At 47.4% G+C, this 25,000-nt stretch overlaps 3 protein-coding genes across 11 annotated transcripts in view; 2 read left to right on the top strand and 1 right to left on the bottom strand.

The window, feature by feature from the left end:
- LOC132454350 (LIM and calponin homology domains-containing protein 1-like) overlaps positions 1-10,290 on the top strand; it is a 25,425-nt gene extending 15,135 nt beyond the window's left edge. For 4 of the 9 annotated variants that reach the window (XM_060047651.1, XM_060047657.1, XM_060047653.1 and 1 more), the window contains 17 exons: positions 1-69; positions 400-777; positions 1,112-1,150; positions 1,649-1,781; positions 2,140-2,297; positions 2,653-3,319; positions 3,546-4,583; positions 5,031-5,229; positions 5,349-5,374; positions 5,616-5,729; positions 6,053-6,145; positions 6,305-6,512; positions 6,867-6,966; positions 7,886-7,960; positions 8,190-8,298; positions 8,567-8,669; positions 8,838-10,290. The exon at positions 1-69 is cut by the window's left edge and continues 285 nt beyond it. In XM_060047651.1, the coding sequence (XP_059903634.1) occupies positions 1-69; positions 400-777; positions 1,112-1,150; positions 1,649-1,781; positions 2,140-2,297; positions 2,653-3,319; positions 3,546-4,583; positions 5,031-5,229; positions 5,349-5,374; positions 5,616-5,729; positions 6,053-6,145; positions 6,305-6,512; positions 6,867-6,966; positions 7,886-7,960; positions 8,190-8,298; positions 8,567-8,669; positions 8,838-8,863 (3,535 nt within the window). In that variant the 3' untranslated portion in view covers positions 8,864-10,290. The remainder of the gene's footprint in view (positions 70-399; positions 778-1,111; positions 1,151-1,648; positions 1,782-2,139; positions 2,298-2,652; positions 3,320-3,545; positions 4,584-5,030; positions 5,230-5,348; positions 5,375-5,615; positions 5,730-6,052; positions 6,146-6,304; positions 6,513-6,866; positions 6,967-7,885; positions 7,961-8,189; positions 8,299-8,566; positions 8,670-8,837) is intronic. The other 5 variants (XM_060047654.1, XM_060047655.1, XM_060047652.1 and 2 more) reach the window with 5 other exon arrangements.
- Positions 10,291-10,587: 297 nt separating this feature from the next.
- tmem192 (transmembrane protein 192) lies at positions 10,588-20,163 on the top strand. Its single transcript, XM_060047670.1, has 6 exons — positions 10,588-10,755; positions 11,763-11,915; positions 12,476-12,737; positions 13,567-13,689; positions 18,902-19,007; positions 19,194-20,163. The coding sequence occupies exons 1-6, from the start codon at positions 10,726-10,728 to the stop codon at positions 19,306-19,308; spliced, it is 789 nt and encodes a 262-aa protein (XP_059903653.1). The 5' UTR covers positions 10,588-10,725; the 3' UTR covers positions 19,309-20,163.
- Positions 20,164-20,554: 391 nt separating this feature from the next.
- apela (apelin receptor early endogenous ligand) lies at positions 20,555-23,461 on the bottom strand. Its single transcript, XM_060047677.1, has 3 exons — positions 23,047-23,461; positions 21,620-21,712; positions 20,555-21,154 (listed from the first exon to the last, which is right to left on the bottom strand). Exons 1-2 carry the CDS (start codon positions 23,120-23,122, stop codon positions 21,621-21,623), a joined length of 168 nt encoding a protein of 55 aa, XP_059903660.1. The 5' UTR covers positions 23,123-23,461; the 3' UTR covers positions 20,555-21,154; position 21,620.
- Positions 23,462-25,000: the final 1,539 nt, after the last annotated feature.

Raw genomic sequence — 25,000 nt, 5'->3', positions numbered from 1 at the left:
GCCTTTGCCCGTGTCGAATCCCCCGCTGCAGAGCAGACTGAAAACAGCAGAGAAGAGAAACACAGACAGGTATTTGTGTCGTCGGCCTCGTACGCTTGGTTTGTGCCTGCAATAGGACGTATGGGAATGCATGCACACATGGCCATATGGACTAACACAGGAGAAAGTCGGTTGTTTATTGTGGTCGTGGAACAGAATCCTGGAGCTTGCCGTTTGATGTGACCCTTCTCGCTGTGTGAACTAATCTGGAATTTCACGGCCCTTCTCCACCTTAACCGGCACGGTTAATGAGCTGCAGCGTGAGCACGGCTTGTTGTTTTTATGTGTTTTGCTCGTGTCCCAGTCTCTGCTGCGTTGCCCCTGGTAACCGGCGACTTGTTAACTCCGGCGCTCTCTCAGCAGAATGGCTGCTGAGTCAGTAGAAGATCCACTCATACCTCCTCAGAAAGCCCCCGGCAGATTGCCCACACGGGCCGGGGGGGAGGCAGAGGAGCAGGAGAAAGAGGTGGAGGAAAAGAAAGAGAGACGTCGAGAAGGAGACGCGACGCTTCCTAATACCTCCGCCCCCCTCGCCCGTCAAACCGCCACCCCCCCGGGAGGCCCTCCCGCTGGGGCTCCTCAGGGTGTGGGGTCCCTGGGGGGCCGGCAGAGCTCTGAGGGGGAGGCGGGGGTGACCGAGGTGAAGGAGGTGGAACGAGGGCCCGTGGAGATGCGTAGCAATGGGGGGGAGCCCCGCGAACCGCAGTGGATGGAGGATGATGATCTGCCCCCGATGATGTGAGATGAACAGCAAAATGTGCAAAGTCATTGCATGCGGCCACGGGCACCACGTTTGCCGTCCTTCTCCTCAGACCCGATGCTAATGGTATCCTTAGCCGTAGCGCTCTGCTGAACTGTGTTTATTGGATTGTCGCTTTACGAAAGAAATGCAAATGAGGGCCTGACAGCATTTGATGACCTATGAGAAACACATTTCCCTCTTTCTGGAATACACACACACACACACACACACACACACACACACACACACACACACACACACACACACACACACACACACACACACAATTCTGTTACACTCCCGTTTATCTTTGTCTGTTGTTATTTTTAGGATGAGTCGACGGGTTGCTTATAGGTCTGATGACAAAGAGTAAGTCTCACAGTAGCATGGGAACATCGAAGCATGGCCATTTGTGCATTTATGTGTGCATGGACAATATGCATTTGTGATCATACACATGTCATACATGTATGTATCACCCCCATGTTGTTCATAGCTAGCCATTACTTCAACATAGCTTTTTGTATTGTTCCCTATTTGCAAGTTGTGACAAACCACCTACAGCATGTCCTTACACACAACAGTTATCGAGCTGAGATCACGTTACCAGCTGCAGCGCACAGCCGGTGTGTGTAACTGTTTGTGTGTCCGTCTCACCCCTTCACCGTTCCGATCATCCGGGTTTGTCTCCATCAAAACAAACGGCCAAACAGCCCGCATGTGTTGGAGTAGCCGTAGTTATTCCCGGCTTTGTAGAGCCAGTTCATCCTGGAGAGTAGAACCCGCCAAAGAGGCGAAAGACGCTTGAAGCCGCTAACATACAGTATGCTGCATCCTAACCACCTGTGCCCCCCGCCCCTCCCGTAGGAGCATGAGTATGGGTGACATGCCGACGGAGGAGGAGGCCATGGGGTCCGTGCCCCCGCTGAACCAGTCCCGCTTCGAGCGGACGCACGAGACGCTACACAACTTCGAGGAGGAGGACGACGGTTGGCAGGACGTAAGAAAGGATGTGGATGTTCTGAGGATGTGGGAGAGAAGGAGGCCTTTAGCGTCCCTCTTTAGCCCGCTTAGTCTATAGGAAGGAGAGGATAGTGTGGAGTGGCTAGAGGTGTTTAAATCCCCAATGTCCAGAGTCTAACTGGAGGCGTTCTTGAGCAGGATGCCTTCTTCACGGTTGCCTCTGTTGTTGAAGTCACTCCTAAGTCGCTTTGGTTTATGAGTATCTCCTATACAGTCAATATATACTGTACATATAGGTCTAGTTATCATAGGTATCTATGCGATGCGTTGCCTTCCCAATGGGATTGTGATGTTATTTTTAGACTGTAATAAGGTCATGTCTGTCTTGACGGTAGAATCTGGCCCGCTGGAAGAACCGCCGCCGCAGCGCCTCCCAGGAGCTGATCAAGAAGGAGGAGGAGAGGAAGAGGATCGAGAAGAGGATGAAGGAGAACGGGGTGGACAGCGGCAAGCGGAAGAGCATCAAGACCTACAAAGAGATCGTGGAGGAGAAGTAAGCGCAGACATATTGAAGTACATCACACTGATTGGATTTGTCGCCACCATTAGAGTGTCTTTTTAAATCCAGGGATTATAAAGTGTCGACAGGGACTGACCTCGTTTGAGGGCTGGTCGAGCCGAGCACTTTGATTTATCAATCATAATTCATTGATGCATGAAGTATTTCTTTTATATGTTTATGTTTTACAAGATTTTTCCAGAGGACTTGAACATAAGTTGAAATGTATCAAAATTGTAACTAAACCCTGAAAAGTTAGTTGTCATTACAATTATTGTCACTCCCTTACCCTATCGTATGCCTCCTCTGTCTCGTGATGTTATTCTACCACCACCCCCCGTGTCTCCAGGGAGAAGCGGGAGATAGACCTGTGTGAGTCCTACCGGAGAGCCCAGACCCCAGAGGAGGCCGCCATGGTGCTTCAGCGCTACGCCCTTCGCTTCACCATCAGCGACGCCACCCTGGACAGCCTGAAGCTGCCCCGATCCACCTCCCCGAACACCACGCCCGCTGACCCGCACCAGACGGACCAGGAGCCCCACCCCCCACCACAGAGCACACACCCTCCCTCTGAGACCCCAGAACCTCCGCAGCTCCGACCGGATCCCGCTCGGATGACGGCGCAGCACCCGAAACCCCAGGAGAACGAAGGGGAGGAGGGAGTCCCGGAGGCCCGGTCCTCCACGACCCCACCGGGTTCCTCGGCCGGTCCCGTCGGTCGGTCGCGACCGTCTCTGCCGCCGCGTCCGGCGCCTTCAGAACTACGACCGCATCAGCCCCCCCAGGGAGAGCCCAGGGGGACACCGCACACGCCGCCGGCCACCGGAGAGGCCCAGCCGGGACAAACCAAAGGGTTCCAGCCTCAACCGGCGAGGGAAGATCAAGAATCTGCAAAGACTGTACGCGTCCACCATGTCTCCCCTACACCCTACCCGCCGTCCAAACCCGTGCCCCTGCTCACAGCCAAACCCTACTGCCTTCCCGGGAGCAGCCACAGCGCTCGCAAGTCTGTTCTGGTAAGAATGGGACCGCGGATTGGTTCCTGTGAGGTTAGCTCTACTTTTGTAAAAAAGGTCAAAGATATATTGTCGAGGGTTTTCTAATACATTGCGTAGTCATACAGGCTTTCTGTTTCTTGTGTATTACTGAGTTAGTTACTGATTTACTCAGTTAGTCAGTTAGTTACCTACTGACTGACGGACGTACTGACTTACTCACTCATCTTCTTTATATCCTTTTTAGTTGGACGGCCTTGTGCGAGTGAATGGAAACGTGAAAGAGGAGTCTAAATTGTCGTCCACCCCTGCCTCCTCCACCTCTCCTCTCCTGGAGAATCCTGCTTCCTCCGTCTCACCTCCACACTCCACGGAGGAGAAAGGGGAGGATACTGCCTCCTTCTCTCCCCCACAGTCCCCAAAGCAGGAGAAGGAGGAGCCTGCCTCTGTCTCTCCTCCACCCTCCACAGAGGAGAAGAAAGAGCCGGCTCCCTCTTCTACACGTCTTTCGTCTCAAGAGGAAAAGAAGGAACCTGTCTCCTCCTTCTCTCCTCGACACTCCCCAAAGCCGGAGGTGCAGAAGCCTGCCACCTTCTCTCCCCCACTGTCCCCACATAAGGAAAAGGAGGTCGCTGTCTCCTCCTTCTCTCCCCCACAGTCCCCAGAGCGGGAGAAAGAGGAACCTGTCCCCTCCTTCTCTCCCCCACTGTCCCCAGAGCAGGAGAAGCAGGACACTGTCTCCTCCTTCTCTCCCCCACTGTCCCCAAAGCAGCAGGTGGAGAAGCCTGCCACCTTCTCTCCCCCACTGTCCCCAGAGCAGGAGAAGCAGGACACTGTCTCCTCCTTCTCTCCCCCACTGTCCCCAAAGCAGGAGAGAGAGGAACCTGTCCCCTCCTTCTCTCCCCCACTGTCCCCAGAGCAGGAGAAGCAGGTCGCTGTCTCCTCCTTCTCTCCCCCACTGTCCCCAAAGCAGGAGAGAGAGGAACCTGTCCCCTCCTTCTCTCCCCCACTGTCCCCAAAGCAGCAGGTGGAGAAGCCTGCCACCTTCTCTGCCCCACAGTCCCCACATAAGGAGAAGGAAGACCCTGCTTCAGAGCAGACAGCAGCAGACAGCCAGAGAACCGCTTCAGACCAGCCGACAACGGAGAGCCGAGGCTCCCGTTCCGGGTCGGCCATGAGCGCTCTGATTGGAGGAAGGAACTGCATCATCACCACCACTATTGTGACGGAGCTCACGCAGACTGTAGTGGAGCCCATCGCCATGGAGACCGATACTGATGGATCGGTAGGTGGAGGGGACCTATAGATACATCGACATTTCAACAACCAAGATGTGCCTGAGGTTTTAACCCTTAAGGATGCGATAAACAGGAAACAATGGATTTAGTTTGAAGGTTCATTAGGTTAGATAATGACTCTTCCCTGGCATTGGCATTCAGAAGAACATTACGACTGCCAGCATTTAAATGTGTGTGTGTGTGTGTGTGTGTGTGTGTGTGTGTGTGTGTGTGTGTGTGTGTGTGTGTGTGTGTGTGTGTGTGTGTGTGTGTGTGTGTGTGTGTGTGTGTGTGTGTGTGTGTGTGCAGTTCATTTGCATGTTTAAAAGACAGAGTCTGAAAGCTGTAACAATTTTTATTGAAAGGTCCATTTCTACATCCCTATTAATTATGCATCTGCAGATCAATTGCCAATTGTTTTCCACGGTTTGTGCGTTCCTTTGTTGTTGATCCAGGTCAATGGCACCACGGAGCGATTTGACTCATCAACAGAAGAGAAAGAGCCTGCACCAGCTGCTCTACCCTTACCTTCATCGTTGCCATTGACACCATTATCCCCATTTACACCATTATCACCCTTATCACCGTTATCCTCATTATCACCAATATCACCATTACCCACCAACGGGCAGATGTATTCTCCAACTATATCAGGTACAGAGGAATCTCCTTAAATGCCCGGTTTTAATTGACAGCAATTGCATTTCAAAGAAGTATTGTTATAATACTTCTGATAAAATTGAATAATTTGGCATGTGTTTATTTTCCAACAGAGGGCATCCAAGAGAGCTGCTCAACTGTAAGTCGATGCTCAGAATAAAACCCTCTCTATATATTTGTTTTCCATCATGTCCTTCTTGACCTGACCCTTCCTGTCTTGTTCCCCTAGTCACTTGCAGTGTCTCTCTCCCTCTCTCTCTCTCTCTCTCTCTCTCTCTCTATCTCTCTCTCTATCTCTTCCTTCCTCCTCCTTTTTCCTACTGTGCTTCGTCCTGTTTGCCTCTGTGTGTGTGTCTGTGTGTATGGCTGGGCGTGGGTAGATTGAGACCCCCATGTTGAACTTGGCTAAGCGTGTTAATCACTGGGTCTGGGACCCCAATGAGGAGCGTAAGCGGCAGGAGAGGTGGCAGCGGGAGCAGGAGCGCCTCCTTCAGGTAGACGGCGGGAAAGTGGGCTGTAAGCACGCATGGCCTGGTGCATGTCGCGACAAGATGGCCGAGAAAAAGGCTGACCTGGTACCACCGAATGACTGAGAGAGAGAGAGAGAGAGAGAGAGAGAGAGAGAGAGAGAGAGAGAGAGAGATGGTGTGTGTGTGAGAGGGAAAGAGAGAACATGTGTGGGTGTGTGTCAGACAAAGTGTGTGTGTGCTATATATGATCTACATGGTTTGTTTGTGTACATGCATGTGCGTGGGTTTGTGTTTGCGTGGGTGTTTGTGTGTGTGGCTGTATTAACTGGTATCATGCCTCTATGCAGGAGCAGTACCAGAAAGAACAAGAGAAACTGAAGGGGGAGTGGGAAAGAGCTCAAAAAGAGGTGGAGGAGGAGGAGAGGAGACACAACGAAGAGGTACAGCACAGAAGAACGCACACGCACACCCATGCATAGACTCACACACCCACCCACACCCATGCAAAGACTCAGACACCCACCAACACGCATGAGTCACACACCCACCCACCCACACACACCTGTGCTCACAGAGGATCTGCTGCTTTACTCCTCCAGGAACGGAGGATTCTGGATGAAACTGCGACGCCTCTTAATCCTTCTGGCCTGGCCAAGCCGCCCCGCCCGGCTCCAGAGGAGGAGGGCTCCAGACCGGCCCAGCCCAACCACCAGACCCTGGGAAGGGCTGCACACGCAGAGCCCCACATCCAGAGACCCACCACCGCTAACGAAGATCAGCACAAATCAAAGCTCCATTTCTTCCAGGGTCAGTAGATTTTACGGTGTCGATTTGATGATGTATACGTGGTGATGTAGATTGGATGGTGTAAAATGGTGTATATGGAGGATGGTGTAGTATGGAGGCAGGATAGTGTGTATTGCTGTTTACGTATGCGAGTGTTATTGAGGTGAGTCATGGATAAAACAAGAGAGTTAAGGAGTTATTCTGTAAGGTATTAGGCCCGTTTTAATTAGCTGTGCTCCAAACGTTCCCATGAAATTCAGCGCGCACAAGTTTATAAACAGACAAATTATTATAATGTGCCGTTCAAAGTGTGTGAGAGATCAGTCCACTACATTAAACAGGAAGTGGACAAATGTTTATTTTATTTGTATGCAGAGTCATCTCAGGATAGCGAGGCGTCGAGGAAACACGACCTGTGGAAGACCTCTTCCTTGGACCGCAACACCCAGCTCCTTCAGTCCAACACAGTGAAGAGGTAGTGTGTGTGGGTGTGTGTGTTTGTGTGTGTGTGTGTGTGTGTATGTGTCTCTGTGTGGCGTGTGTGTGTGTGTCTGTGTCTGTCATGTAACATCGTGAGTAATCGTTAGATAAATCAAGGTGACCCCGAAACTTTGATCTTTTAATATTTTAATAGATTCAACCATCATTGCTTTGAAACGTTGCGTCTGGTAAATTGTGCATGTATAACAGCAGAAAAGTTTGGCAGCATTTAGAACCAATTCAAGATTATCTGAAAAAAGTAATGCAAACTGAGTCAACGGCAGCTGTCATATCGTACCACCCGCACTGGTGAAAGCGGTTCTCAGTGTGATTCTCGTCTCGCGTCAGTACTTGTTAGAGCATTTCAGCTGTTCTGCTAAATTGATTGGTGCTACATCTCAGATGTTAGTACCGTGCATAATCAGACAGAACGAGACCAGCCACTGTCAGATTTCATAAATGTGTTATATTTTTATATATTATCTAGGTCTATATGATAATACATAAGGCCAATATATTTGAAAGCCTTTATTTCCAGTTGAATTGTATGCCGATTACGTACGGTCGTGCACATTGTCTTCATATGAGAAAAAGGGAATATGTTGGTAGAGGCGGGCAGTCATTTTGCGGTGGGCCTCGCCTACAGCAGCTCTGGGAAACCTGATTAGCCAACTGATACGTCCAAGTGTTTTAGCCAAGCAACAGCTATGAAAAATCTGGCATTATTGAGCTCATATTTAATCTTTTCTATCATATATGATTCGACGATCAGTTGTCAATCGGTCTGCCCTAGTGAATCAGATTAGACTATAAGACAAAATCTTATGCTAGGACAACCCTAGTTCAGTGTGTGAGAGTGGGAGTGTGTGTTAGTATGTGTGTTAATCGTGTGGGTTCTGTGTTTTGCACCACAGGTCAGGCTCTGACAACACAGTGGCCGGATCACAGCAGCCTCCATCTTCCTCCTCACAGCCTCCTTCACCCAGCAGGTAACCACACGCACACACTCACACACTCACGCAAACACACACACACACACACATCTTTTTCTTTAATCATCAGTATGATTGAGGTTTAGTTTCCCTGAATAACATAGCATTTATTGTTTGTGTGTGTGTGTGTGTGTGTGTGTGTGTGTGTGTGTGTGTGTGTGTGTGTGTGTGTGTGTGTGTGTGTGTGTGTGTGTGTGTGTGTGTGTGTGTGTGTGTGTGTGTGTAGATGTGTCAGTGGGAAGAGGTTGTGCTCTGGATGTTCTCAGCCTCTGGGGAAAGGAGCGGCCATGATCATTGACACCATGGGACTGTTCTTTCACTTGCCGTGTTTCAAGGTACACACACACACACACACACACACACACACACACACACACACACACACACACACACACACACACACACACACACACACACACACAAACACACAAACACACACACCCCCACCCAATCATAATCAAGCAGTAATTTAAACATGCACCAGTTTTTTGATTCTGAAGCAAAGTTCGGACCTACATGAAATTAAGAGTTAAAGGCACTATAACATAAACCAATGGGCATTGAAGGCACTAAATTTTGAAAGTAACACATTCACTTCCCCAGTGTGGCGTGTGCAGTGGCCAGATGGGGGACACCAGCACTGGGACCGATGTCCGGATCCGCAATGGACATCTGACCTGTAACGAGTGCTACATCGCCACTCGTGGTGAGACAAACACAAGTAGTACTCATGTACAAACACAACACACACACACACACACACACACACACACACACACACACACACACACACACACACGTACACATGCTTCCATCACCTCATTAGACCTCTATACATGCACAAATGTATTAAAGACTGTTTGTATTGCTGCAGGTGGAGGTCAGCCCACAACACTATGAGGACCATGATCCTCTGCAGCAGCCCAACCCTCCCTCCATCACTGACAGACAGACAGATATTCAGACTACTGTGATGTGACCCGTTTCCCAGTAGAACAGGATATCAAGGCGGGTTAATAAACAACATTTCGGCCCTGGGGAGGGGTGTGTATTGATTTGTGATCCTGTGAACCGCCCAAACGATGTAATCAATACTTTTGGCGGTCAGATTGATATGCACGTCCACACGGACATTTGTGTTCTTTTTAGATACAATAAGGTATTCATTAATGAATGATTATATACAATAATATTAGTTTCATTTTGTCTTTGACAGTAATTTAGGAAGGAGAACTGGAATATTTTTTAATAAAACATATATAGATATATATGGATCTATCGATGAAGAAACGACTCGAGTGCCATTAGGTCCTTGCACATCCATATAGAAGCACAGTCATGGACACATGGACATTTGCCCAGGGAATGCATTAAGCCCTTTGTATGTCCGCTATACATCATGGCGATCTGAAAGCATAGTAACCCAGCCTTGGGTTTGAAAGCTTATTGTAGCCTGAACATTTACAATGCCTTACTCACATCTTCTCGTTTAGTTTTGTTTTCTTTTGGGTTTTTGTTGACTGCTTTGCATGAACGAAGAACATAAATATCTGGGTTGGATTGTTTTTTATCAGAGTATTGTCTGGATTACTTAAAGTAGGTTTTGCTCTTATATATTCTTATCCCCAGTGGCACTTTGACCTTCGGTGTTCCTCTCTTGTTGTACTTCAACATTTTGGGGTTTAGGGAAGCCAATCTCGTGTGACTTGTGATCAGACATTAGAGTTTTTCTTAATTTTTAATCAGAACGCATGCTATTGCAACATTTAATGTTATTTGATATTTTGCATTATTTCCCTCATGTTTGATTATGCGTTTTTTCTTTGCGATAGCTTGATTGCATCAGACTCAGTGCCTTAAGTTATGAGCAAGGAGAGAGAAAGTATGAGAAGACAGTTTTGTACTTACGCAGATCTCTGGGTCAGGCACAGTGAATGAATGTGTATGTTATTAAGTATCTGTGTGTGAGTGTGTCCGCAAACATGCTGTTTTCACTTGAAGCACAGTTCCATACCAGCAAAAAATATTTTTCAACCTCCTAACCTTGAGCTTACCAATGAGAAAAATGTATTTGCTGCTTCCCCAACCTTCCCCACCCCTCATCGAAGTTACGGTAGTTCCCCCCTCTTCACGATTGCTGCCTCCTCGTGGTTTGAATGTACCTTTTGCCCTCTACTTCCCGCGCTATTGCCTTTAACCTGAAACACGTGAACAGAAGAGCTTAACACCGTGTTATCCACTCCCCGCTCAGCGCTAACAGTCTATCTCACACAGTTCATTGTCTTTTATAGCAAGGGTATGTTTGTCAATAAAATTGTGAAATTAAAGTTTTCTTCTGTTTTCCTTCAACTGTCCTTTGTCCGATACGTCTAGTGATAATGTTGACGTTTTTTTCAAAATAAAAACGATGAAACGACTTGGTATTTAATTAAATGGCTTGAAAAAATGATTAAAATAAATAAACCTAAATTAAATACATATATCCCTTTCAATTAAGTCTTTAAGGTGGCGTCATAGGCCTAGGTTCGAGGCAGAGCCATTTGAGAACCATCTCTCTGGAAACGCGCCCTAATAATAGATTGGAGAAGTTGCCCGTGTTGTTTACCCGGAAGTAACCCGTAGAAAGAGCTGCGTCACGTGCCTGCTGTGTCACTCTCCGATCTCAAAGAGCGCGGACTGGCCAATCGACGTTGTTTGTTGTTGTTTCGTTTGACGTGATATTTTATAATATCAGCCCAAAAACTCGATGAAAAATTGCACAAATGGACTCAAAAGGATCGCCGCAGTATCCAGTATGTATGATTCGCTTCGTTCTGACACAGCATTTAGCTAGTCTATCGCTTAGCACTGGAGTGCTGCTGCAGATTATAATGCACTATTTATTGAACGGCTCCCCTATAACGATATCAACGACGCTAACCTGATATAACATATACTCTATTTAAAATACACATTCTACACGGCAAATATGTGTGGTTTGTATAGAGCATGTCGCCTCGTGGGGAAAGGTTGTTAGTTGTTTTAATTGCATAAGTTCCCTTCATCCTGCTGACGCCACAACAGCCTCGGGCCTCATGCAGAGTATTGGACTTTAACACAGAGTATTGGACTTTGCAATATTCTGATTCGACTTGTATGTATTTCAATGTGTCTTAACGTTGAGGTCCACCAAAATAAAATCATGTACTGCTATATAATCTTTAGTCCTATGTACAAAATACCAAATTAAGTTCAGTTCACAAAACTGCATAAGAATGAGAGTAACGAAATACAGTAAAATCCACAACTTACACATTGCTTCAAGAGTAGGAGGCAGACTCCTGTATTTTCAGGAAGAAACAGCACTGTATTTAATATCATTACTTTTTCCTGGGCTTAATGTTTGCCCTATAGCACTATTGAAGTATAATTTCAGTCAGAACCGTCTATGTCACAATCTGTCACTTTTCAAATGTCATTGAAGCTTTGAAATACTTTTGCCATGGTCATAAGCCGTAAAGAGCTAATAATATTACATTACATTACAATACCTTTTTATTTTAAGCGCTTTTCCTGACAGTGACACACAAATATTTGACTATACCACTATGCATTTTACTATCAAACTATAAGAAAAATAAGTAAAAAACGATTTATATATATATATATATATATATATATACACATGCATGCATAACAAACCACTATTTAGTAGAACTGTAGCGTGGTGATAGTAGAACCGTAGCTTGGTGATAATGTTGAACCTTGCACCACTCAAGTACTCACTTCACTTTCTCACTTTCACTTTGCGATGGAACAGGTGAGTAGCTCCGTGTGTCTCGATCCGAGCACAGAAGACGACCCCCTAGTGGAAGGGCCGTTGATCTCCCCTGACGCCCTCCACTCGGCCATCAGGAAAGAGTTCCGGACCATACCGACCACTTATTCTGCCGTCCTGCTCTCCCTCATCCATGTATGTACTCCATTAACATTATGCAATAGTCATTTTATCAGCCACGTTAAATCCAACGTGACTTAAAGTCGTTGTGGTTTAGGCGTCTTCCACGTGTTTGCAAGTCGACTACTGCAGACATTGTGAAGCGAACCGACCACCATTCAGCTGGGAGGCCCTCTATGGATTAAACACTCGATCCACCTCTCGGCTAGTCCCTCACACATTTGTCTGCCTACTACCAGCCTGTCTCAGATACAGTATATACTCAGACATACTCATGCACATACTACTCCGTCTCCTCATTCTATACATTTAAATTTAGGGCATTTTATCCAAAGCGATTTGCAACGGTTCATACACAGAATTACACACCGACGGCGCAGTCGACCATGCAAGGCGAAAGCCAACTCGAGCCGGGGATCAAACAAGCAACCTCCCCGGTTCAAGTCAGTCAACTCGAGCCGGGGGATCGAACTAGCAACCTTCCGGTTGAAGTCATCCCGCCCGACCTCCTGAGCTACACCGACCCTAACCCTGAGAGACCTTGTCCTTTCGTTCCATTTTGGTTTTGTCTCCAGGTTGCCTATGTGGTGTTGTCGCTGTGCGTCGCCGTGATGTGCCCACTGGCGTTGGGCGAGGAGCAGGAGTGCGCCAACGTGCTGAGGGACGTCACAGGGCAGAGCACCATCGTGTTCGGGAAGGTGTGCATGTCGGTGCTGGTGCTGCTGTTTGCCGTTTGCGTGCACCGCCACCACAGCCGCGCCCGGAGTCGGGGGTACCTCCACTTCTACCGAAACACCCGGAGGTTGAAGCACCTGCCCCTCGCCGTACACTCCACAGGTACGCGTCGATCATTGAGTTTAGACTGACCTTCCCTTTGAGATATATTGGGGAAAAAACCAACTCACTTGTTCCACATTGATGATTTGGTACGAACCCAGGAAAACGTGCTTTCTCTTAAAGGAGCATTTCACCGGTGGAGGCATGATTATGTATTGAAATTGGGTCCTATATGTAGTCGAATAATGAAATAAAATTCTAATTTGGTGCCGTCTTGACCGAGAAAAGGCAGAAAGTGACTTTTTGGCGCTTGTGGATTGAAGACAACAACTCCCACCATGCACCACGATGCACAGCTTCGCTGGCCATTCCTGCTGATCTAGATCAGCGGGTCCCACCCCTAGTGCTTGTAGTCTTTCAAGAATCCTCCTCTCTTACACTTCCTATTTACTTCTACGCAAAAATCGTCATATTGCGTCATCTTAAACAGGAAGTGTTGGAGATCGATACAGATCTCTCCAGTCTCCAGAAAATAAGGGAATGATGCACGACCATTCAAAAATATGAGTGGGTTTCTAACGATACAAAGCTTGATGGAAAGGAAATAAAAAAAAAAAATGTAACTACAACCAGCATGTTGTAGTTAACTAGATGTGGACTGATAGTTTACCACAATGTCTGTACCTCCCCTTAAAACAATTTGTTCCTGTGGAACTGTCTACCTGCTGCCCGACAGGGCCTGTTGGCAGCTTGTATTTGTAACTGCATCGTAGAGTTGGAAGGGTTTCTTTTCGAAAAAGTGCAGAACTTGCTTGTACCACAAGGGGTCCCTGTTGTCACACTTTGTTTCAGTTTTCTGTATGTGTGCTTGTTCTGGTTTTGCCCGTAGGAAATGTGCTGCTGCTATTGGTCCAGTCTTCTGGACTTTCGGAGGCCATCTCCATTTACATGGTTATCGCGATTCTGGGGATAGAACTTGTAGTGGCGTTGCCATGCCTACTCATCTACACAGGTAACCAGGATCCCAAAACTGTTAAAAAGATGTATTTTTACCTGCAGGATGAGGCATCTACCAGCCAACCAATTGTTTCAAGACGTAACCCTGCATTTCTGTACCTGCATAATGCTCCCATCTATCCACTATTGGCCGCTAGCAGGTGTCTTTTGAACACCCATTTTGAATTTCTTGACCACCGAAGGGATTCAATGCATTGTTTGTGAATTGTCCATTGTAATGGCTGATAAGGATGCGGTTCATATCAAGTCAATTAAGTTTTCAGAAGTGTTTTTCAATGTAGATCCCACTTTACTTCTGCTCCTGTTATTTTCCCTGTTCAACCGAGCGTTGCTCCTAGCCGTGTTAATAGCTGTGGTGTGTTGACACGACACACCCTCTGAATTACATGCTGCGGCCTCATCCCCCGCTCTGCAGCCCCCGTGCATTCGCATCACAATGTGCCATGCCCTGCCCTGTTCAAACGCACCACAAACAGCCAGCAGCCGACCGTCAGCCATGCGCTACTCTCTCTAACACACTCTCTCTCCCTCCCTCCCAGCCTTTGTCCACTCGTTGTCCCTCCTTCTGAACCCTCACCCTAACACCCTAACTCTCGATTCGGTTACTGTTTATGTAAACCTACTTCAGAAACAATTCCAAAATCTTTAAACGAGATTTAGAGGACATTCCTAGCTTGCGTAATCGGTTGTAAATGAACAGGCCCCAGCTGGTATAAACATCTGCCACAGCTGGACAAAGCGCAAACCACAAAGGAAAACCTCCTATTTAAGATAACAAATCAGAGGATATTGTTATTAAAGAGAGATTTATTGAAAGGAAATCTATTTAAAGGCTTGTTTTGAGGCCGAGGGCCGCAGATTGGGGTAAGAGATACTAGATGCAGAGGTGAGAAGATAAGAGACATTAGGCTTTAGCCTAGCCATAGGCTAACCCTCAACCCACTCCACCCAAACACAGTGACATACACATTGTCCTCTTGTTTACAGTCGGGGGGATCGTGTGTGTGTGTGCCTGTTGCATTCCAGGTTAGATCTGTGCAGTCAGGCACGACCCATCCACAGAGATGGTCTTCAGCATAAACACACACACACACACACAGACACACACTTGCCATCCTTCTGACCATGTTGATGAAAGCAAAGCAACCCCTCTCTTCTTTAATCCTCTTTTAAAACCAGGGCTGATATTTTGGTAATACCACTGCTACACGACTGTTCTTGAAGATCAGTCTTGCATTGCAATCTGGTGGATGGTCAACACCAGGCCACTGCGAACATACGGGGATCCACATAGAAGGGTTTTGACGACCCGATTATCTGCGCCTTCTCCCGAAACGATTCAAGCCTCTGTTTTTGCAGGTTTAGACCAAAGGACTTGATACCTTGTTAAATAGTTAGGCAGCATTTTAAGCCATTTCAAAGGACAAGGAAGAAAATGATGTTTTTTTTTGTCTGTTTACATTTTTAGCCTTTAGCGGTGATGCCCACAGCTATTGAGCTCCACAGAGGAAGGCTTCTTGGCTTCTGCTCTTTGAAGTGTGTGTGTGTGTGTGTGTGTGTGTGTGTGTGTGTGTGTGTGTGTGTGTGTGTGTGTGTGTGTGTGTGTGTGTGTGTGTGTGTGTGTGTGTGTGTGTGTGTGTGTGTGTGTGTGTGTGTGTGTGAGCTCATGCACTCCACGGCACATGCTTGCCTGCCTATCTTTTGAGGGAGGCTGTATGTATCTGCTGTCCTCATTATAACATGAATGCTGGGTCCTCTATAGGTCTGCATGCTCCATGCACATCAAAGCCATGCCTTGGCCTTCAAAGAGGTCACTTCGAATACATCCCTTCTCTACTTGGTTAGAACTTTGTAAGAACTGTGGGGCCAACACACACACACACACACACACACACACACACACACACACACACACACACACACACACACACACACACACACACACACACACACACACACACACACACACACACACACACACACACACTTAGGTACCCTTGTAATGTCAATGAACTGAAGGACTATGTACATCGTTCTATGAACGATGTACATAGTCTAAAGAGACACAGAATCTGCATTTCCTACTATATATATATATAAATCTAATAATTTTAAAAGAGGGTGTTGTTTTAGTTTAGTGTCCTGTGAGGTACTGACTATCAACATATTAGCTGGAAAACATTAACTTGGCCTTCAAGTGTATTTGTAGACGTACTTTGTGCAATGAGGCATTCCATTATCTTCAAGATGAGAGCTTTCAGAGCAAAGTTGCATACATTCTCTTCCAGGCTGTCCTACGGGCTGTTCTGTTACTTCTGTACAACCTAACCTGTTAGAAGTGTATCGATGTCCAAATTGCCCATGCACGACAATGAACTGGTGTAAACTAGGCACCTGGCTAGCGATACTACTGCTACTGCTACAACTGGAATCGTATCTTAAGGACTCTTAATGGTTCCACGTTCACGCAACGCAAGGGGGTTACGGACCCCTTACGTCCTTGCGGACCGTCATTGCGGACCCTCCTTGCGTCCGCCGCAAGGGCCGGACGTGTGCCTCCCAAAAATCGTAACCTTCCGTCGAGGCGACACAGCAGCAAGGGCTATGATTGGTCCGCTGACTAAAACCTGACGCAGAACCATAAACGTTCATGACTGCGTCAAAGCGTCTGCGTGGTCATTGCGTTGCGGGAACGTGGGACCATGATCAGCCCTTTAGTAGGTACTGGTTGGAGTATGTTTCATCACCGCATAAGACCTGATGGAGGTGTGTGTGTGTGTGTTTGTGTGTGTGTGTGTGTGTAAGTGTAACAGCAAGGTGTGAGATCTGTCGCCCCCGTCCCACTGCTGCTGTTTAGCCTCCCTCCATCTCCCCTCCATCCTTGGTCCGTCTCTCCGTCTGTCACCACCACTGTATGTCTGTCTGCTCGGCTCTTCCCACCCTCTTGCTTATGTCGTCCTCTGTTATTCAGATTCAAAGGGTTGATGGAATCAGAGAGTCCATACTCACTTCCAACATGTCCCTGTCCTCTCTCACCAATTTATGCTTTCAGAGTACTGTGTGTTTGTAGTTTTTTTGGCTACAAGGACTACTAGGGTTTCAGTATTCTTGAGTATGAGCTCCAACTAGAGCTCTTTCACAGAACCACTCGAGGTGGACCCTTTTTGTGTCCCTTCAAGGGAGCCCGCCGACATAATAGTGTAACAAACATCTGTGACATCTCTGAAACAATGCAGAGAAATGCTCTTGTTTCCAGCAATTGATCTCCCATGCCATTCCTGGAATGTTTTTCCCCCTTCTCATGTACTTGCTCACCATTACAGTATTTACGCACTCACAGACACACACAGGTTGATGGAGGGTCTCATTATGCAGGAATTCCCGGAATTCCTATCGAGCGGTCTGTGTGGATGCTAGGGATGATTTGCCGCACTGAAGCAAAGTAAAGGTAGCGCTCTTTAGAACCCCGCTGTCAATTTCCTCTGGCTAATGACACTGGAGCTTATCTTGTAGAAGAAGCCTGCTCCACACACACACACACACACACACACACACACACACACACACACACACACACACACACACACACACACACACACACACACACACACACACACACACACACACACACACACACACACACACACACACACACACACACACACACACACACAGGCGCCCTATCTTGATTCAAATTGTGCTACCTTCTCCTGATAATCTGCCGTAGTGGCTCATAGTGGGTTCTTTGAGATGGTGTAGTATAATACCTTAGCAAAAATCTACACTTCCCTTTTTGTCTTCCTTATTATACTTTTTCCCCAGTACAATTATCTTAGGTTATATTTTTAAACTTCATATTACGTGCTGACACAGATACAATTCTTGTATTGATATTAAGTACCGCTCTTTGAGCATTTAAAAACTGAGCACACACACACACACACACACACACACACACACACACACACACACACACACACACACACACACACACACACACACACACACACACACACACACACACACACAGACACTTAGCTGGCATCTCCTCCCCTTGTGTAAAGGTGTGTGTTGCGGGTGTGAGAGTTAGCGGTTTAAGTGCAGGATATGGCAGCCCGTTAGGGGCTAAGTGCAGGATACGTGGGCCGGCGTGGCTTTACAAGGAAATAGTTCCGGCCAAATAAATGTGTGCTTTACCTCACCTGAGCGGTGAGGTAAAGGTGTTGGTGTTGGTGTTGGCCTGGGGTCAGGACGGTGGTGAAGGGGCTCCGCTGTGGCTGTGAGGATGTGTTTACCCCTCGGACGGTACGGGGAATCAAACACATGCAGTTAGGGCGTACTCACACAAAATTGCCCTGTACCGTACTCAAGTACGATTGCCCCCCCCCACTGTGCCGCTAGCCTGTGCTCACACTAGGCAATCTCAACTGACGGTTGCCTCTTGTACATGCGTATGTGCGTGTCGGCTCATTAGCATCTGTACCGTGGCCTGAGCACACCTCCGAGGTGTACTGAGGCCACGGAATTGAACTGTAATTGAGTACGGATGGCGTGCTCACACTAGCCAAACGATCTAGACTTTAGGGGGCAAATGTACTCAGGAAAGGTACAGATGGCCTAGTGTGAGTGTGCCCTTATATGCATAGCAATGGCCTCTCAAATAAGGGTGGTTTTAAATTGTAAAACACCCTTGACAACGGGTCTTTAGCAACTATACTCAAAACGTTACCAAAACGTTATGAAAGTTGAGTATAAATTGTCTTTCTACCATTGGCATTGTCCACAATTGTATTTGCCGGTAGTTATTTTTAACGCTGAATAATGAAATCCTTTGAAACATAAATAGGATAGTTTACTCAGTTTTACTCAGGAAGTGTCCATTGAGGTTAAACGCCGCTTTTGCAAGAGAGACCTGATGACGCTAAGTCCCATGTGAATGTTTACAAAATCACGTCATTATACGGCACCAGAGATGAATACCAACGGCCTGGTGGCAAAGTCTCTCCAACATGTCTTTCTGTGTTACACAAGGCCATATGTCTGGCAGCGTATGATTTTACATCCTTTCTTCAAATGTCAAATCGAACGCAGCCAGAGGCACCCCAATCTACTAACGTGAGATCAGCTTCAGAGCTCAATTGATATGGCCTCTTAATGGCTGTTTCAATTCAATAAGGTGATGAGTTGTTCCGGTCGTTGTCTTTCAGTGCGTGTGGCGCGATTCAACCGGGAGCGTGCCGTCCCTGATGTGAGCCAAGAGGAACATTGCCACGCCTACAGAGACGCACACCTAACCACCGAAACCGGCTTCAGGTGAAAATCCCTCATTCACTCACGTTGTGAATCATACTATGTACACACACACGTACACAAGGGTGTGTAGGTCAATCCCTCTACGGAAAAATGAACAGAAACTGGTTACTCTGCCTAAGCAGGTTTCCCTGTGCATTTCGACCCTACGACCCTTTTATGACCCTCCCTGAGTTGTGTGTGTTCCAGAGACGGCTGTGGTCTGGAGGAGGTGGTGGAGAAGCAGGCGGACCTCATAGAGTATCTGAAACAACACAACACCTTGCTGAGCAAGAGGCTCCTCAACCAATCGGCCCAGCACTGATCCAGGGCCCTCTCGTCCCGGCCGTCCGTCCCCAGCAAGCCTCCCAGCGACCCCCGTCCTTCAAGAGCCCCCGCGGGATCAGATCCCATTACTGAGACACTGGATATTTGAACAGATGACACAAAGACGAGGGACCAACAAGGCTAAGGTGGAGCGGAGCCCTCAGATGGAGGGAGGGGACAAAAGGGGATAAGAGACTAAAGATATCTGTTGTTTGCCAAGTGACAAAAGACCTCCAATGCGCGCGCAATGGCGTGCACCACCAGCCCAAAGACTCGTTCTCTCACGCACACGCACACAGGGGTCTGAAGGCCTGTTTTGATACCAGGAGGGGTGTGAGTGATGTAAGACAGGAGGGGGCGGGGTCGGGAAAGCGGCAAAATACGAAGGGGGTAAGAGTCGCGGGTCACAGATCAGAGGGGAGGGGCTTTATTGCGGTGTTACGACCCCTGGTGACCTGAGCGTGAGCGCACCGGGGCCCCTGGGAGGGCCACGGAGAGAAGGGGCCGCATTGTTGTTACTGATCGTAGTAAATCACGTGCTGAGCAGGGAGAGCGACGCCAGCGAGATGCACTTCAGAGTCCCACGGGCGTCCTACGCAGAGAGAGGAGGAGGAAACGGTACCACACTGATACCTTCTTTGTTGTTTTTCTTTTGTTTTGGTTTGAGGTTCTTACAATGCTGCTTCTGCCTATGATCATTATTTTACGTTATTGTTTGACGCGTGTTTGGGGTCAATGTGATGATATGAATGTTTACTGTCAATTCTTGACTCCTGATTTATTTATTTTTAAGATTAGGTTATTCGATATCGTGCCATGGGATCTGCCTTGAATAAATATTTGATATTCTTAACTTTCCATAATAGTGGAATGACATTACACCCATCCTCCAGATACAAAGCTTTGTAATCAGCTAATGTCTCTTGTCCTTCGTCGATTTTAACGTCTGTCAATGATATGGACGGCACTGGGAATTGGAGGACCTCGTATCCTTGCCAGTAGTTGTTCATTGTCACGCCTTTTAAAGTACAGGGTCCGTAAACTACCAGGGGGTCTAGTATTTATGACTCCTTTTCTCAGGACGCTTCTGCCCGGCGTCCTGCCACCCAACGAGTCGCTACAAGGTCTTGGCTAAATAAGGCCCACAATGCACCTGTGTGGTGCTTGGTGAACCTGCACCCTATGGTTAATGGTTAACGGTCCGAATCTGGACGTTAAGGGATGGTCATATAAAGGTGTATGGAATTCAAGATCTTTACCGTAAGCACAAATTGCATGGACAGTGATTGTTTGTTGGTATTTACAAAAAAAATACTGTGAAGACGGAAACAAAGTACAACATATTTTTTATTTAAACGTTATTTGAAGTGCATACACGCTTAAACACTTTTTTTTTTTAAGAAATAATAATACATGGTCATGTTTCACAAAATTATACTTTCCTTTAAATTATTTGCTCCATGGCTAGGAGGCCGGGGTTTTCATAAGCGAAAATGCAACCTCCTGCATTAATTGTAAAGCTCTATTTGTGAGACGTGAAATTGTATGCATATTTAAAGGGAAGATGCTTACACATGGTGCCAGCTCATTTCTCCACGACACAGTGATATATATATTTATTTACACTTTATAGTAACATTTAAAAACAAGTCCTCAAGACTTCTGTGTCCTTCAGGTCAACATATGTTATTTTTGTAAATTCTGAAGACAACGGTTTTGGTTACAGTCTCTGGGTGTGTTCTCATCAAAGCAGGTCGCTGTGCTGGTCTCGAGTGTCCAACAGGGACCTTTCGGCCCAACACCTTTCTGCCAGACTTTTCACCACTTCATTCTTGCGCATCAACCTGAAACGGAGGGAGAGGAAAAAGGGGTTTAAATCATTTACAGATAAACACAGAGTGAGGCAACCATGCTGATAAGTACGTGGCAGTGACGGTGTGTGTATGCGTCAGGCCAAGATCATAAAGAGAAGGACTCCTTAGTCAAACAATAGTCAGAAACACCCTCTTTCTCAAAGTTGCTTGACCAACTCCTTCCTTCTAAACCCGAGGCAGTCCATCGCACAAACACTCCGGGTAATAAAACACCCTCCATCATTAGTGAGATTTATGCTTCGCGCCTCTAAACCTCTGGACTCCCGTTGCTGCCACGAATCACTCACACTCTCTGAACTGCCACCCACATGCACTTTATGCCCAATGTATCACCATACTTTACTTAAACTATACTTTACATGCATTTGTGTGCGTGTGTAAATGCGTGCATGCGTACAACGAGACGATACTACTACTAAATGCTTTGGTTCTCACCTTAAGGGAAGGGGACTCTGGAGTGCAGCGGCATGCAGCGTCTGTGCGGACAGTAGTGGTATCTGTGGTATTTCCTCCTAATTTTCATGAAATCTATATAGAAGAAAAAGCAAATGAAGATAAGTTAGATAGAAGTCAGAAAACGTGTGCTTTAATTATAGCAATTTTGATAACATTCGGAAGAAGGTTCACCATCCTAGAATGACACGAATGACATGATCAACTGGTGTCAGGGAACATCTAGCCTACTTGTGTGATATTAATTGCCTTATCACCTGCTAAATAAAATACAAATGGATGTAGCCTATTGCCTTGAGAAATCATATGCAGAATCCATAAATAACGTAGTGGTGTGAATTTTAAATATGTGTATTTGTAGCATTGTGTTGATCACAAATGTCACAACATATAAACCAGGAGGGAGAAAAAAAAAAAGCATAGCTCTCCATGATGTCCCTAATACATTTACAGTGGACTTCCACCACGGTTCGCACGCCCAAAGTAAAGCACGGAAGAGATAAACCACCGGATGACTTTATGACTGTCTCCCTCTCCCTCCCCCATCTCGATCTCTTAAATAACATGTTGTCAATGCCTCGAGCTAGATTCTTTTTTTTCCAAGCATTCAAGCTTCATGTCATGTTAATCAAGCTTAGGCATTTGCATTTCGTTTTACACCGTGATTAACAAAGGCTCGCTGGAGAAGCCCTACGGCGGACAATGGGAGCCGAGGGGACCTGGGCTGATCGATCTCTGGCGGTCTTCCCGGTCACATTTTGGCCTATGGCTGTATATCCACCATGCGCTTTTCTTAACTATGTCATGTCACAGGCCCTTGGGTCGATCTAACAATGGGGCGGGGGTATTCTCACGAGAGAGCGCGCCTGATCAATAATGCGTCTGGCGCCGCGCACCTGCCCCGTACAGCTGCGATGCTGCAACTGGTCCTAAAGGTCTCCGTGTTATAGTGTAGTTGGCACATCGTTGAGGTCCACTAAGAATTGGAATGTTTTCCTGATAGGGCAATAGATTGGGACAATGCTAAGCCTAATTTTATTTTCATCTGCATTCGGCTAGTGTAGCCTATATTATATTGCCGTTAAGGACCAAGCCCACGTGTTACTTGCACATCGTATATGCATGAGATGTACGACTCTTCTAAACAATTAGAGAATTGGAATGTGCATTTAGAACACGTATTCTAAATATGCAAAAAATAAACAATTGCGACCGCCACCATACTCAGCTGTAAGCCTGCATTGACAATTCCACATGATTCAGGAGACAAAACAATGGCAATGCAGGCAATTGAGAAAGATAGGAACTTAAAAAAACGAAACCAAAAAAGCTCTGGCCAACTGAACACCAAGGTTCACCCCGCGTCTGGTACTTGGTGATTTTGCGTCAGTAGAGTGGATAGTTCTTACCTGGTCGGACGGAAGACACCGACGCTAGGAGCGCCACCAGCACCAGCAGCAGGTACAGAAGGCTGAAGACCTTCATGACGGCCTCGCAGAAGATGGTTCTCAGCTAGGAGTGACAGAATAAAGCTGTAGAAAGTGGATTCACTTCCTAATCTGATCTGGCCTGAAGTGATGCTCTTGCCGTTTGTCTTTTGGTAAACGTTACTTTCCTCTTCTTCTCTCTCTGATGGCTGAATGTTCTCTGGCCTTTAGTCTGGAGACTGGGTCAGATACACACATGTAGGTCCTCTCTTCTCTGCTGCAGGTCATCAATAAGTGTCCGTGAGAAGCCAGCAGTGTGTGTCCAGTGAGTCTGTGTGTGTGTGTGTGTGTGTCCCTGGAGTGATTGTCTCAGTGGAATTGAGAGCCGAGTGACAAAGCCCCCTCACCCCCTTTATAGCACCATATAGAGGGAGGAGGAGGAGGACCCCCTCAGCCACCACCTCACCTCCACACCCACCCCATCCCCCGACACACACACACACACGCGCACACACACACACACACACACACACACACACACACACACACACACACACACACACACACACACACACACACACACACACACACACAGACAGCCCCTCCACTACCCCCACTCCCCTTAACACAAACACACACACACACACACACATTTAAACGCATGCACGCACAAAAAAAAAAAACTTGCAGCGCACATGTCCTCCCAACATGTGGCGAGGGCAGCTAAGGCCAGAGGTGCAGCCCTCCCTTCGGCTGACCTCTTTCCAGGCCGTGCTCTAGCCCTTGTTGCGTGGTCATTGTGTTGCGTTCACGTGGAACCATAATCAAGCCTTCACGCCCTGTGTCTGTCTGTTGTGCTTTCGTACGGCGCGGTCGGCCCCCGTGAGCGATCACACCCTTAAAGACGCACACGCTCCTCCAACGCTTCTTGGTGTCGGTGACTGTTGGGGGGGGGGGGGGGGGGGCGAAGTGGCAGAGCTGAATGGAGTTGTCCTTTGCAGGCAGAGGGGGTTAGAGGAGGAGAGGGGAGGGAGGGGTGTGTGTGTGTGTGTGGGGGGGGGGGTTAATGGCATTCTGCCTTTCTGCGGCGGACCCCTGCCCCCGCACCCAGGAGACTCCTCCGGGGGTTCAGGAGAGGGAGAGCAGACTGTTTTTCATGGGTGATTGTCTGCTGTCCGCCGATGCGGAGGGGTCCCGACCGGACCAGCCCGTCTGAGACGCGCTCAGTCCCGGCTCTATTGAACGTCCCAGCATGGGATAATGTGTCTGTGTGTCTGTATGGTCGTCTCTGTGTGTGTCTGTGTGTGTCTGTTTGTATCTTCCGGGCTATTGCTGCTTTTCTGAAAGAGACCTTCGGCTTAACTTAGTCCTCCGTTAATTGATGCATTGATACACTCAGGGCCTGTTCCCCAGATGTGTTATTTACCCATGTGTAGGCATATTAGAGAGGCCGGGGGGAGTTATCAAAGAGAGTGAGACACAGGATGTAACCACACACTCACACATGTGTCGCAGGAACAACTGGAACTTAGAAAACAAAAAAGCAAAAAAATGTGGTACCCTGTCAGCGGTATGGCAGCCATTTATGAGGACGGGAAGAATCCGTCCGTCAACGTTCCTTAGACCAGACGCCGTTTCACACCGTAGCAGTGACGGTGGAAAAACCAAGCGGACAATGCAGGGCTCATTAGGGTGTCTGTTGCAGTCTGCGGCCCCACATTCAGCCACAGCCACCTCATGAATTAACACATTAAGATGAAATGTCCCCCATTACATGTGAATGAGGATTAGAGGCACAGCAGGTCACTAATGGACCGCGGTGGCTCAAAATGGTGGCAGACTTTGAACAAGCATTTGGACCATCAACTCACTTTAACCAGAAACCCCAGACCACTGAGATACACTCTACTCTTGCGAGGGATAGACAGTGAGATTG

The sequence above is a fragment of the Gadus macrocephalus genome, chromosome 3 (genome assembly GCF_031168955.1).
Source record: "Gadus macrocephalus chromosome 3, ASM3116895v1".
NCBI classification, from domain to species: domain Eukaryota; kingdom Metazoa; phylum Chordata; class Actinopteri; order Gadiformes; family Gadidae; genus Gadus; species Gadus macrocephalus.
Note: the sequence above shows the minus strand (reverse complement) of the source record. Positions and strands in the feature narration are given on the sequence as shown.